We start from the raw sequence: 12288 nt of genomic DNA on the forward strand, positions 1-12288 counted from the left end.
TTGAGAGATTCAGAGGTGGCTGATAAATATAAGGCTGAATTGCTTAACAAAAAGTTCTGCTCTGTGTTCACAGCTAAAGTGCCTTCTGTGGGACCTCAGAAGAAATGCAAATAGGGATGGAGGTGTGGTAGACCCTGATCAATTTTCAGTGTGTTCATGGGGCCAGATGGTGTATATCTGAGGGTACTGAAGGAACTTAGGGAAGATCTGGCAGCTCCACTGGCTGACCTATCCAATGCTTCTCTAGAGTTGGGAGTAGTACAGGAGGATAGGAGAAGGGCAAATGTGGTTCCTTCTCCACAAAAGTGGGAATAAAGAAGAAATAGGGAACTACAGGTTGATAAGTCTGACTTCTGGGGTAAGTAAATTAATGGAAACACTTTTAAAGAGAGAGAATAGTGAAGTTTATGGAATCCATTGGTTTATAGCAGTGGTTCCCAACCCTGTCCTGGAGGACCACCAGCCAGTCATATTTTCAGGATAGCCCTAATGAATATGCATAAGAGAGATTTGCATATCATGGAGGTGGCAGGCATGCAAATCTGTCCCATGCATTACATTACATTACATTAGTGACTTCTATTCCGCCTGTACTTTGCAGTTCTAGGCAGATTACAAAAGAGCTAACTGGACATTTCCAGGAGGATTACAATTTTGGATTACAAATACGATAAGATAACTGGATATTTCCAGGAGATATTTCAAATGAGATAACAAATAAGATAACTGGACACCTCCAGGAGCTTTACAGTTTAGGGAGCTGTATTCTTGGTTGATACTTTGAAGAGAGGTTACGAGTGAGGTAGTAACTATGAGGGGGGATTTACCAGGGAGGGGAGGGACAAGGGGAAGAGTTAAGACATCTGGATATATTTTTTGAATAGCAGGGTTTTGATTTCTTTTCGAAATGATTTGAAGTGGCAGGTTGTTGTCAGCAAGTTGGAGATGGAGTGATTGAGTTTTGCTGCTTGCGTCGGTAGTAGGTTGTCAAACATGCATATTCAATTAGGGCTATCCTGAAAACCCGACTGGCTGGTGATCCACCAGGATAGGGCTTACAGGACCCAAGGAAACATGGACTCACTACAGGCAGGTCTTACCAGACAAATCTGATCAATTTCTTTGACTGAGTAACCATAGAATTGGATAGAAGGTGTGCACTAGATGTGGTGTATTTAGATTTTAACAAAGGCTTCGATAGTGTTCCACACAGGCGTGTAATAAATAATTAAACTGGGTGCCATCAATATGGGCCCCAAAGTAACAGACTGGGTCAGGAACTGGTTGAGTGGACGGCGTCAGAGGATAGTAGTCAATGGAGACAGCTCTGAGAAAAGGGATGTTACCAGTAGTGTACCTCAAGGTTCAGTTCTTGGGCTTGTTCTTTTTAACATTTTTGTAAATGATATTGCTGTCAGGTAAGATTTGCTTCTTTGCGGGCGACAACAAAATTTGAATACAGTAGACACACCTGATGGTATGAACAACATGAGGAAGGACCTAGCAAAGCTTGAAGAATGCTAAGAAATGCAAACCCAAGGGATTGTGGTTCAGTTTAGGTGGGGAAGAACTTTTGAGCACAAAAGAGGAGCAGGACTTGGGTGTGTGTTAGTATGTGATAATCTTAAGGAGGCAAAACAGGTTGAAAAGATGATGGCAAAATCTTTCCAGAGAATGGAAAATGGTAAATTTATATTGGGTATAATTTTTTTTTTTTTTAAGTTTTTTCAAATTGAATTCAGCTATACACTTCCCTCTCCAAATCCGCGGTTTCAGCATCCGCGGATTCGGTTTTAAACCCAGAAACCCATTTTAATTTTTTGGGCTATTTTAAGCCCTGTAAGTCCCCCCCCATAAGCCTTACCTGGTGGTCTAGCGGGTTTTTGGGACAGGAGCGATCTTCCCACTCTCCTGCTCCAGATCTCTCACAGGAAATGGCTCGAGACACTATGGGAGCTCAAGGTAGACATTTCCTGTGAGCGATCTGCACGGGCAGGAGCGTGGAAAAATTGCTCCTGCCCCGAAAACCTGCTAGACCACCAGGTAAGGCTTAAGGGGGGGCTTACAGGGCTTAAAATAGCAGGGGAAGGGGCAGAATCGGCCCGAATATTATTCACAGTGTTTTAATATTCACAAGCTGGCTCTGCCCCTAACCCCCGTGGACATGGAGGGAGAAGTATACTAGGAAGGGTAAAGCAGGATGGGACTTGTATACTGTTTGTCCTGTGTGATTTACACAATCAATACAGTTTACATATTTTAGACAGGTACTTATTTTGTACCAGGAGCAATGAAGTGTTAAAGAACTTGCCCAGAGTCACAAGGAGCTGCAGTGGGGACTGAACTTGCAACCTCACGATGCTGAGGCAGCTGCTCTAACCACTAGGCCACTCCTCCACTACAAGGGACAAGTGAGAGAAAAATGTATAAAAAAATAAAACGTATTCAGGTTGGAAGAGGGTGTTCAAAGAGCTATTTATTCCTAGCACTAATCGTGGCTGCAGGCTGCTAATCAGAAATGATAGTCTGGTGGAACCATGGCAGATACGCATACAGCCTCCTGATTTCATGTCTGAAATCTGAACCTCAGGTAATTCAGTTTAGTTGCAAAATATACCAATTATGTGCAACAAATGATTCATAACTTACACCTTATAATCAGATAGAACTCATTCATGTTTTCCTTACCTTTGCCTAATATCATCTGCACTGCTGGGACACAGAGATGGTCCCTTCTAGAAGCTGAGTCTTCCCTTAATACAGAGTCTTCAGATCCACTAGCTGTTCTCTTATCATTGTCCAGCTTTGAGTGTTCTGTATGTAGCAGAACAGAAAATGATAACGGCTGCCCCATCTCTTCAGGAGCAGAGGAGCTATTCACAATATCAAGCCAAGACTGTCTCTCCTGGAAAATCATTTTTGACAATGAGGCAGAAGAACCTTTTGACTGCATTGAAACTTCTGATGAGGAGGAGGAACAAGTTGCTCCACTTGATAATGCTGGAGAGGAGGAGGATGGTTGCAGAGTCTGTTTTTCAAAACGAAGGCAAAAATCAACAAAATTACCCATATTGTATTCTATTATAGGATAAGATGCAACAAATTTAAACATGGCAATTGTTTCCTGGATGGCAGCCCACTAATGGATAAAAGACATTTATATAAAGAAGGCAATTTTCAAAATATATTTACTTGGGTAAAATATTCTGACTGAAACCTGTTCTCAAATGAGGCATAGTTCCCTGTACTTTGTCATTAGGAATAAAGATGGTTCCTGTGGGGTGGGCTACAACAGGAAACAGTACAAACTTAAGGATATGCATCTGGTTTGCAATTCTGGCCTGGAAATTTCATGTGCGTTAATCCTTAAATGCATAAAAACCTGATCACTTAGGCCCAGATTCTGTAAATGGATCTGGAGGTAGATGCCTAGGTCAGCATACTTAACCGATCTAGGCACCTAACTTAATGTTCTTAATTGACTTAAATTAGCACCATTAATTGAAAGCACATTAAACAATTAAAAAATTAATTAGCTGGTAGGTGTCTACTATTTTGAGATAGGTGCCTACCAGCAAGTAGGCATAGTTAGGGGCGGGATAGGGACCGATTTTAGGCATGGTTTGTTGACTTAGCCCTAACTTAGGCACATTTGTTTAGGCCAAGAAAAGAAAACCTGGTCTACATGGCAGTGCGCTTAAGGATTCAATGCCTACTGGTGTCTAAGACTGCTTTTGCATCGCTAAGCGCAATTCTATAAATGGTACCTAACAGATTACAATTCCACTCAACGACGCCCAGCAGTTAAGCACTGTTTACTGAATTAGGACCTTAATGTCTGCAAAGTTGGTTAATCAAATTTCATATTCAATATTTTCTAAAACCAACCCAAAACATCTGAAAAACAAAGACAAGAAAAAAAAATCCCCAAAATGGAACCAAACATTATCTCCATGCACACATATATTCTATTTGTAGTTGTGTAAGATTTCTTCTATCTCTCTAATAAAAGCAAAATTTGAAGCTTTTAGATCCTTATACTCTACTCTGTGCTGCTACCATTAGAGCATAGGCATTGGAATGGGGGTGGGTGGGGGGGCCATGGCTTCCCAAAAAATTGGGATGGCTCAGCTCCCCCACCTTAACTCCTCTTCTGTCAGCTGTAATTATAAGTCTTCGGTGTATAGCCTATGTTCTTCTTAACTTCCTCCCTCCCCCTCCTAGCAGGCCCCTGCAGTACAACCTCTTCAGCTCCAGACTCCCTCCCCACACACACACCTGCCTCCACCAGAAACAGGCTTCCTACCGCTCCAATTCCAGACCAGTTCCGATGTTGCTGTTGCCTCTCTTTCTCCCCAGAAACACAGCCTCCTCACTCTCCAGAAATAGTTGTCTCCTCACTTCCCGCCTTCCTGCCTAGAATCTGCTTGGGATTCACTGATCAGCATTCCTGACCAGTGCTGCCCAATTCAAGAAAAAAAAAAATTCAATTCAATTCAGCCTATTGAATTGATTTTTTGATTCAATTCAATTTTCCTGCCCAATAGGGTGTTTTATTTTATAGCCTCTTCACCCCCTTTGCCCTCTCCTACCCACACTGGTCCTGTGGTGTAAACAAAATAAACTTTTCCTCTCTGTTAAATCCTAGCTCACATTTGCGGTCAACACCAGCTCTGGAAGAATACACATTTCAAATCTGATATAATGTAATCACAAAACAGAATATAAAATTATTTTTCCTACCTTTTGTTGTCTGGTCATTTTTCAAATCATGCTGGTCCCATGTTGTCTTCTGATCAGGCTCTCCTTTCTTCTTTCTCTGTGCTAAGCATCCATCTTCCATCTCTGTCCCCCCCAAGAAGTCTAGCATCTTTCCTTTTGTTCATCTCCATCCCCCCGCAGCTGCAGCAATGGACCCCACCATCCACAGATCCACCATCTCTCCTTTTCTCAACTGCCCTTTCATCTAGCATCTCTCTTCTGTGTCCCTGTCCCTATTCTCCTCTCCAATACTGTCCCCCTTGTGTCCCTGTTCCTATACTCTCTCCATGCCCAGCATCTTATCTCTCCCCATATCCAGCTTCTTTCTCTCTTCCTTACCTCCTGTATCCCCTTCCCCAGGTACAGGCTTTCTCCTACTATTTCTCCTGCCATCCTGCATCCTGCCCACCTACTTTGGCGCAGTATCTGTCCCTCTTGTACCCTTCCCCTTGTGGTCTTGCATTTCTCTCTCCCTCTCTCCATTAGTCCAGCACCTCTCCTCTGCTTTCCTCCCCCTCTTTTTGGTTTGGTCTCTCCCTTCCCTTCACTTCATCCCAGATCTGGTATCTCCCCTTCCTGCCATGAAGGCACTCTTCCTCCTCCTCCCCGCTGTGAAGGCCTGCTCCCCCCGCTGCGAAGGCACTCTTCCTCCTCCTCTCCGCCAAAGGCCTGCTCCCTCGGCAAGCCTGTATGTTCCCCCAGCTTCCCAGCACTTACTTTAAGCAGCTAATACAGCAGCCTATAGGATCGCTGGTGCTATAGCGATCCCTGCAGCTGCCCGTCATCCTCAGCGGCACGTTCTCTCTGCCACGATCCTGCCCCCGACATCAGAGCAGGGGCAGGACCGTAGCAGAGAGAACGTGCCGCTGAGGACGACGGGCAGCTGCAGGGATCGCTATAGCACCAGCGATCCTGCAAGCTGCTGTATTAGCCTTAAGGTAAGAGCGGGGAAGATGCAGGCCTTTCTGACTGACCCTCCCCCCTTAAACAGGAGCGGTAGCAGGCACCAGCAAGAGGCAGCGCTGCCACTCCTGCTTTAGGAAGGCATGGGGGAAGGGTCGGTCATCGAATCAGGAGGCCGATTTTTTTAAAAACTGAATCGATTTGAATCGTGAATCAGGCAGCACTATTCCTGACTATATCACTGTGGTCACTCTCCAAGAAGAGTAAGCATAGCAAAATGGTTCAGTCCAGCCTATTCTAACAACCTCAATATATCCTCTAATGCAGTGGTCTCAAACTCAAATCCTTTGTAGGGCCACATTTTGGATTTGTAGGTCCGCAGAAAAAAATAGTTAATGTCTTATTAAAGAAATTACTTACAACTTTGCATGAGGTAAAACTCTTAATAGTTTAAAAATCTTTCCTTTTGGCTAAGTCTTTTTTTTTTTTTTTTTTTATAATTCTTTATTCATTTTCATATTTTACATGAAGTGTACAAAATATTGAGTTACAACTAATGAATACACAATATCACTTTTATATCTATTACATAATATTCTGAACAAATTTTTTTATCACCTCTCCCACCCCCCACCCTTCAAGTACTTTCCAATCACCTTATACATATTGTATACCATATTATAACATGTTATGTAAAATTATTTTCACTACCCCCCCTCCATGTGTGCCATAAAGAAGACAAGAAAAAGAAGAAAAGAAGAAGATAAATCCTACTATTCATTCAGTACAATACTTTGTCAATGGCCCCCATATTTTTATAAATTTAGGATATGTCCCTCTTTGTATTGCTATTACTCTTTCCATTTTGAATATATGACAAATTGTATTCCACCAAAATGTATAATTAAGGTTACTATGATTCTTCCAGTTATTGGTTATATGCTGAATGGCAACCCCTGTCATGACTAGTAAAAGCTTGTTATTTTCTGGTGAAATTTGACTTTTTTTTCTCATCATCATTCCAAATAACACTGTATCATATGATATTGCTACATGATTTTCCATCAATTTATTAATTTGTGGCCAAATTGCATTCCAAAAACTTTTAATGTAGGGACAATGATACAGTAAATGATCCAACGTCCCAGGTTCCAGATTACAGTGCCAGCATTTATTGGACTTAGAACTATCTAATTTTTGCAAACATGTAGGGGTCCAAAAAGCTCTATGTAATAAAAAGAACCAAGTTTGTCTCATAGATGCTGACACTGTACATCTCATTCTCCAAGACCAAATTAGTGGCCATTGAGATGCAGTAATTTGATGCTTAATCTCAATGCTCCAAATGTCTCTTAGACCATTTTTTGGTTTTTTATTCAAATATCCAGATATTAATTTATACCACAATGCGGCTTGATGCCCTAGGAAGTCTGCTTGGAAGCATAAGAACTCTAAACTATATTGATTATTCAATGTTTTCCATTCAGGGAACCCAACCTGAACGGCCTGCTTCAATTGCAACCATTTAAAACTTTGTTTTTTACTAAGACCAAATCTATGTTGCAATTGTGAAAATTCCAGCAGTTTACCTTCCGAAATAACATCATTCAGAGATCTAATGCCTGCAATAATCCAGTCCTTCCAAAGGATTTGAGCTCCGCCAATTTTAATCTTGGAGTTTATCCATAAAGACTGATTAGTTGACTTGTTTATTGGGACAGGTGTTAATTTACTAATAAACATCAACGTTTTCCAAGTATCCATTAATATCTTATTTTCTCTGTATCTTCTAGGCATGTTGATACTTGGAAGATGAACTAAATTTAGGGGAAACATAAGGCGCCATTCCAAATATAACCAATCCGGTGCATTATCTATCAGTTCTGGGAGGATCCAATACATACCCTGACGTAAAATATAGGCTTGATGGTACCTATAAAAATTTGGAAAATTTACCCCTCCCTCCTTAATTGATTTTCGCAAAGATACCAAAGCTATTCTATGCGTTTTACCAAGCCAAAGAAATTTCGTTAAAATGCTATTAAGCTTTTTATAAAAGGACCCCTGAAAATAAATAGGTATCATACTCATTTGGTAGCAAACTACAGGCAAGATCATCATTTTAATAGTTTGAACTCTCCCCCACCAAGAAAGATGTAACGGATTCCATTGCTCACATAACTCTGTAACTCTTTTCAATACAAATTTTTCATTTTCTTTTACTGTATCTTCAATTGTATTTTTAACTTGAATGCCAAGATATTTAAATCCTTCTTCTTTCCATATGAACGGAAAAGCGTCAAATAATCCTTTTACACAATGAACATTTAAAGGTATAAGTTCAGACTTACTCCAATTAATTTTATAACCTGTAAATTTGCCAAACATATCAATTAATTCCAATAGACAAGATAAGGTAGACTCTGGATTCCTCAAATAAAGTTAAATATCATCCGCATAAGCCGAAATTTTATATTCCATATCAGAATATGGAATACCCTGTATCCCCCTTGCTTGATGTATTGCTAACAATAAGGGTTCTAATACAACATCAAATAACAAAGGAGATAAAGGACAACCTTGTCTAACTCCCCTCTGCAATTGAAAACCATCAGATATCATATTATTAATATTTAATCTTGCAATCTGGAAGCTATACAATGTTTTTACCATTTGTATAAATCCAGAACCTATACCAAACCATTCTAAAGCCTGATATATAAAATTCCATTCTACCCTATCAAACGCTTTTTCTGCATCCAAGGAAACTGTAAAAGCCGGTTCATCCATTTTTTTAAATAAATTTAACATATGAAACAATAATCTAGAGTTATTAGAGGATGTCTTTTAGCAACGAAACCCGTCTGATGCGTGTCTATAATATGTGGGAGAGCTTTGGCTAATCTCAAAGCCAAAATTTTCACCAAAAGTTTATTATCCACATTTATTAAAGATATAGGCCTGTAGTTTGAAACCAAAGTAGGATCTTTATTTGGCTTAGGCAAAACAATTACTATTGACTCAGCCATAGTACCTTTAATATCACCTTTTATGAGTTGTGTCTGATATAAATTTAGTAAATATGGGGAAAGGACATTTTGAAATGTTTTATAAAATTCTACTGTATAACCATCACCACCTGGAGCGGATCCAACTCTAAGAGATCTCAACGCTGTTTCTAATTCTTTTAATGATATAGATTCATCTAAACTCCGTTTTATATGATCAGGAACCTTAGGTCCAATAATTAAATCTAAAAAATTTTTACCATCTTTTTGCCTCTCCAAATAAGGCTCGGAAGAATACAGATCCTTATAAAATTTTAGAAATTGCTTTAAAATTATATCAGTTTGATTGGTTATTATACCATTATCATCTTTTATCCCATTAATGTTAGTGCTTCTTTTTTTTGCTTTAAGATAATTTGCCAATAATCTTCCCGCCTTATTAGAATTTCCATAATACATTGTCTGTTTGGAAAACAAGTCTCTTCTTATCATTTTTGAAGCTAATTCGTTATATTTACCTTTTGCTTTCAAAAGAGCTTGTAATACATCATGTTCCCATTTGCTTACCAATTTAGTTTCTAGTATTTTAATTTCTTTTTCTAACTCTATATACTGTTTTTTAATCTGTTTCCTAACAAAAGCCGAATATGATATAATATGACCTCTCATAGTCGCTTTAAAAACGTCCCATACATTTTCAATAGATGTATCTTCCACTAAATTAATTTGAAAGAAATCACTAATTTGTGTTTTAAAATTTTCCAAAAATTTTTCATCCACAAGCAATGCATTAATCAAATCTCCAAAGAGGTCTTCTATTTTCTAATTGATCTAATTGTAAATCTATCCATACTCCCGCATGATCCGAAATGATAATGGGATCAATGGAAGCCTTAATCACTTGCTGCACCTTATGTGATGAAATAAAAATATAATCTATTCTTGAAAATGATTTATGAACCTGTGAACAAAATGAAAATTCCTGATCATTAAAATGAAGAATACGCCATATATCCTTCAAATCACATGATTGAATCAAATTATCTAAACCTAAACATTTTATACTTTTACCTGATTTTTTATCCATTAATGGATCCATTACAGCATTAAAATCTCCAGCCACCACTAAATTAGAAGCAGCCAGTGGTAACAACATACTCTGCAATTTTTTAAAGAATTCTGATTGATTCGAATTAGGGGCATATATATTGAACAACGTCAGGGCATTATTTCCCATACTTATATCAACATGTAGCCATCTTCCGAGTGGGTCTGAATTTACTATCTTAAAATTGGCCATACATTTTTTATTTATAAGAACTGCTACTCCTGCTTTTTTACCCTCTGCTGGAGTAAAAAAACATTCTTTCACCCACCCACCCGTTAGTTTCTGTGATTCCTTTATATTAAGATGGGTCTCCTGCAGACAATAAACATCCGCGTTTTGCTTCTTTAAAAATGATAATACCTTTTTCCTTTTGATTACATGATTCAGGCCATTGACATTAATAGAAAATATCTTAAGACATAATATATTTTATACTCCTTATCATAATCTTCCTCTTCCCTTCTTCCATAACTAAGATCTAAAAAACTTCTCCCCATGGCACACATTCTTACCTCCAAATTACCCAATCCCTTATTAATCTTTTCCTTAATCATCCTAGTAATATCTTTAATACCCACCTTCTTCCCACCCCTCCCCCCCCAATATAATGACTGCTTAAGGACACACATTGGACAGTAATCCCAACTTCCCCCCTCCCCCCAGGCAACCAATATTTATTAATAACCCCTTTATCCTTTATTGAGACAAACTCACTACCTCTCCACAATATATCTAATTATATCTCTCTTCTAATCATAAAACCTTTTTTTCTTTTTTTTTCCATTTTAAAGTAATTAATTTCTCTATCTATTATTTAACCTATCTATTATTTAATCTATCTATTATTTAACCATAACCATATTTATTTCCTAACATTCCATTAATGCATTTTTATCATTTCACCAATCTCTAATTCATTCCCCCAACATTTTATTTCATTCAAGAAAATTCTATCATAGTCATATATTTAATAAAAAGTATCATTTTCCTATATCTTATATTATCTAATCCATCTTCTCCTATCCTCCTTTAAATATCCATCAGCAAATATCCATCTCTTCATATATTTCTGTTAAAAAAAAATAAAAAAATTTCAATTTTATAAGTTTTTATCCCCTATTTGTATTTAAACATTTGTATTTCATTTTCAAAATATTTTTTTCCCCCTTTTTATATTTCCTCTTCTCCAAATTAAATCCAATCTTTTTAAAACTATATTATCACAACATCAATCTTTACATTCCTTCAGCTACCAATAAATTCTTATGCATCTTTCTTTTATATTATTCATTTTCCTTTCCTTTACTTGCATTTAAATATCATATAACTTGTCCTTTCTATCATTAGTCCATTCTGCAATCTTTTCCTTATTGTCCTTTCATTCTTTACTTTCTCCTTTTCTGACTTATTAAATAAACTGAACTTTCATATTTATTTCTTATCTCCATCCATCCACTCTTAAAGACTTTTGACTGCCAATTGTCATTCATTTTTTTTTTTTTTTATAATATCCTTTTAGTCTATCAGTCCTGCTTTCTTCTTCTTCACATCTATTTATTTTCCTATTCAGTCTTCACTTTTCCTTTTGTGTTAATTTGTCCAGTCCTTTAATCCTTCTTGTTCATTCTTTACTCCAACCATCCATCTTTCAGTCTCCTAAAAGTTCAGTCTAATAACTTCACTTTAATGTCTTTCCAGTCTATCCTTCTTTCTACTTTCTTCTTTACATTCTTTTATTTTCTTTTTCACTTGTCCATTTTTATTTCCTGTTCTTTGTTGCATATTCTTCTTTTTCCAACAAACAAAAGTCCCATAGTTCTTTATATTTAATTTTTTGTTCAATATCCACCAATCCAGTCTTAGTATTTATCCCTTCATTTCAACACCCATTGTGCTAAAATGACATAGGTTCTAATTTTGAAAGAAAGGTCTTTAGTTTTTCCGGGTCAACAAAATACAAAGATTTATCCCCACAAGATACCCTCATTTTTACTGGGTAATATAACCCATACTTATATCCTTTTTCCTTTAATTGAGATCTCAGATCAAGGAATTTATCCTGTGTGCCCGTTCTATTTCCAAAGGCTGTTTGAAATCCAACTGCAATAATCTAGGAATTAAATTTTCTAAAAACTGTATTGCATTTTTCCCTTCCAAATTCTCCTGTATTCCAAAAAGTTTTATATTCTTTCTTCTTCCACGGTTTTCGTAATCTTCCAGCTGACTTTTCAATTGAATTCTTTCCAAACTGTCATTTTTGCATCTTTTTCCTTCACATTCTAAGCTCTCCATTTTAACTTCTAACTCTGTTCTTTTATTAGCTACTTCCATTTGTCTGTGTATATTCAGGATTTCTTCCTTCAGTTCTGCCATATTACTCACAGTCTCTGTCAGCATTTGTTTGATTTGCCTCAGTTCCCCCATAACTTCAGCTTTGCTTAACTCCTCTGATACATCAGCAGGAAGCGGAACCTTACTCGGGGTAATTTGATCCTGCTTCTGCCTTTT

General features: G+C 37.6%; 1 protein-coding gene across 3 annotated transcripts in view; it reads right to left on the minus strand.

Annotated features, from left to right (window-relative positions):
* CNKSR3 (CNKSR family member 3) overlaps nt 1-12288 on the minus strand; it is a 595138-nt gene that overhangs the window by 41235 nt on the left and 541615 nt on the right. For all 3 annotated transcript variants that reach the window (XM_033936404.1, XM_033936403.1, XM_033936402.1), the window contains one exon: nt 2689-3028. In XM_033936404.1, the coding sequence (XP_033792295.1) occupies nt 2689-3028 (340 nt within the window). The remainder of the gene's footprint in view (nt 1-2688; nt 3029-12288) is intronic.

This window comes from Geotrypetes seraphini, chromosome 3, assembly GCF_902459505.1.
Source record: "Geotrypetes seraphini chromosome 3, aGeoSer1.1, whole genome shotgun sequence".
NCBI classification, from domain to species: domain Eukaryota; kingdom Metazoa; phylum Chordata; class Amphibia; order Gymnophiona; family Dermophiidae; genus Geotrypetes; species Geotrypetes seraphini.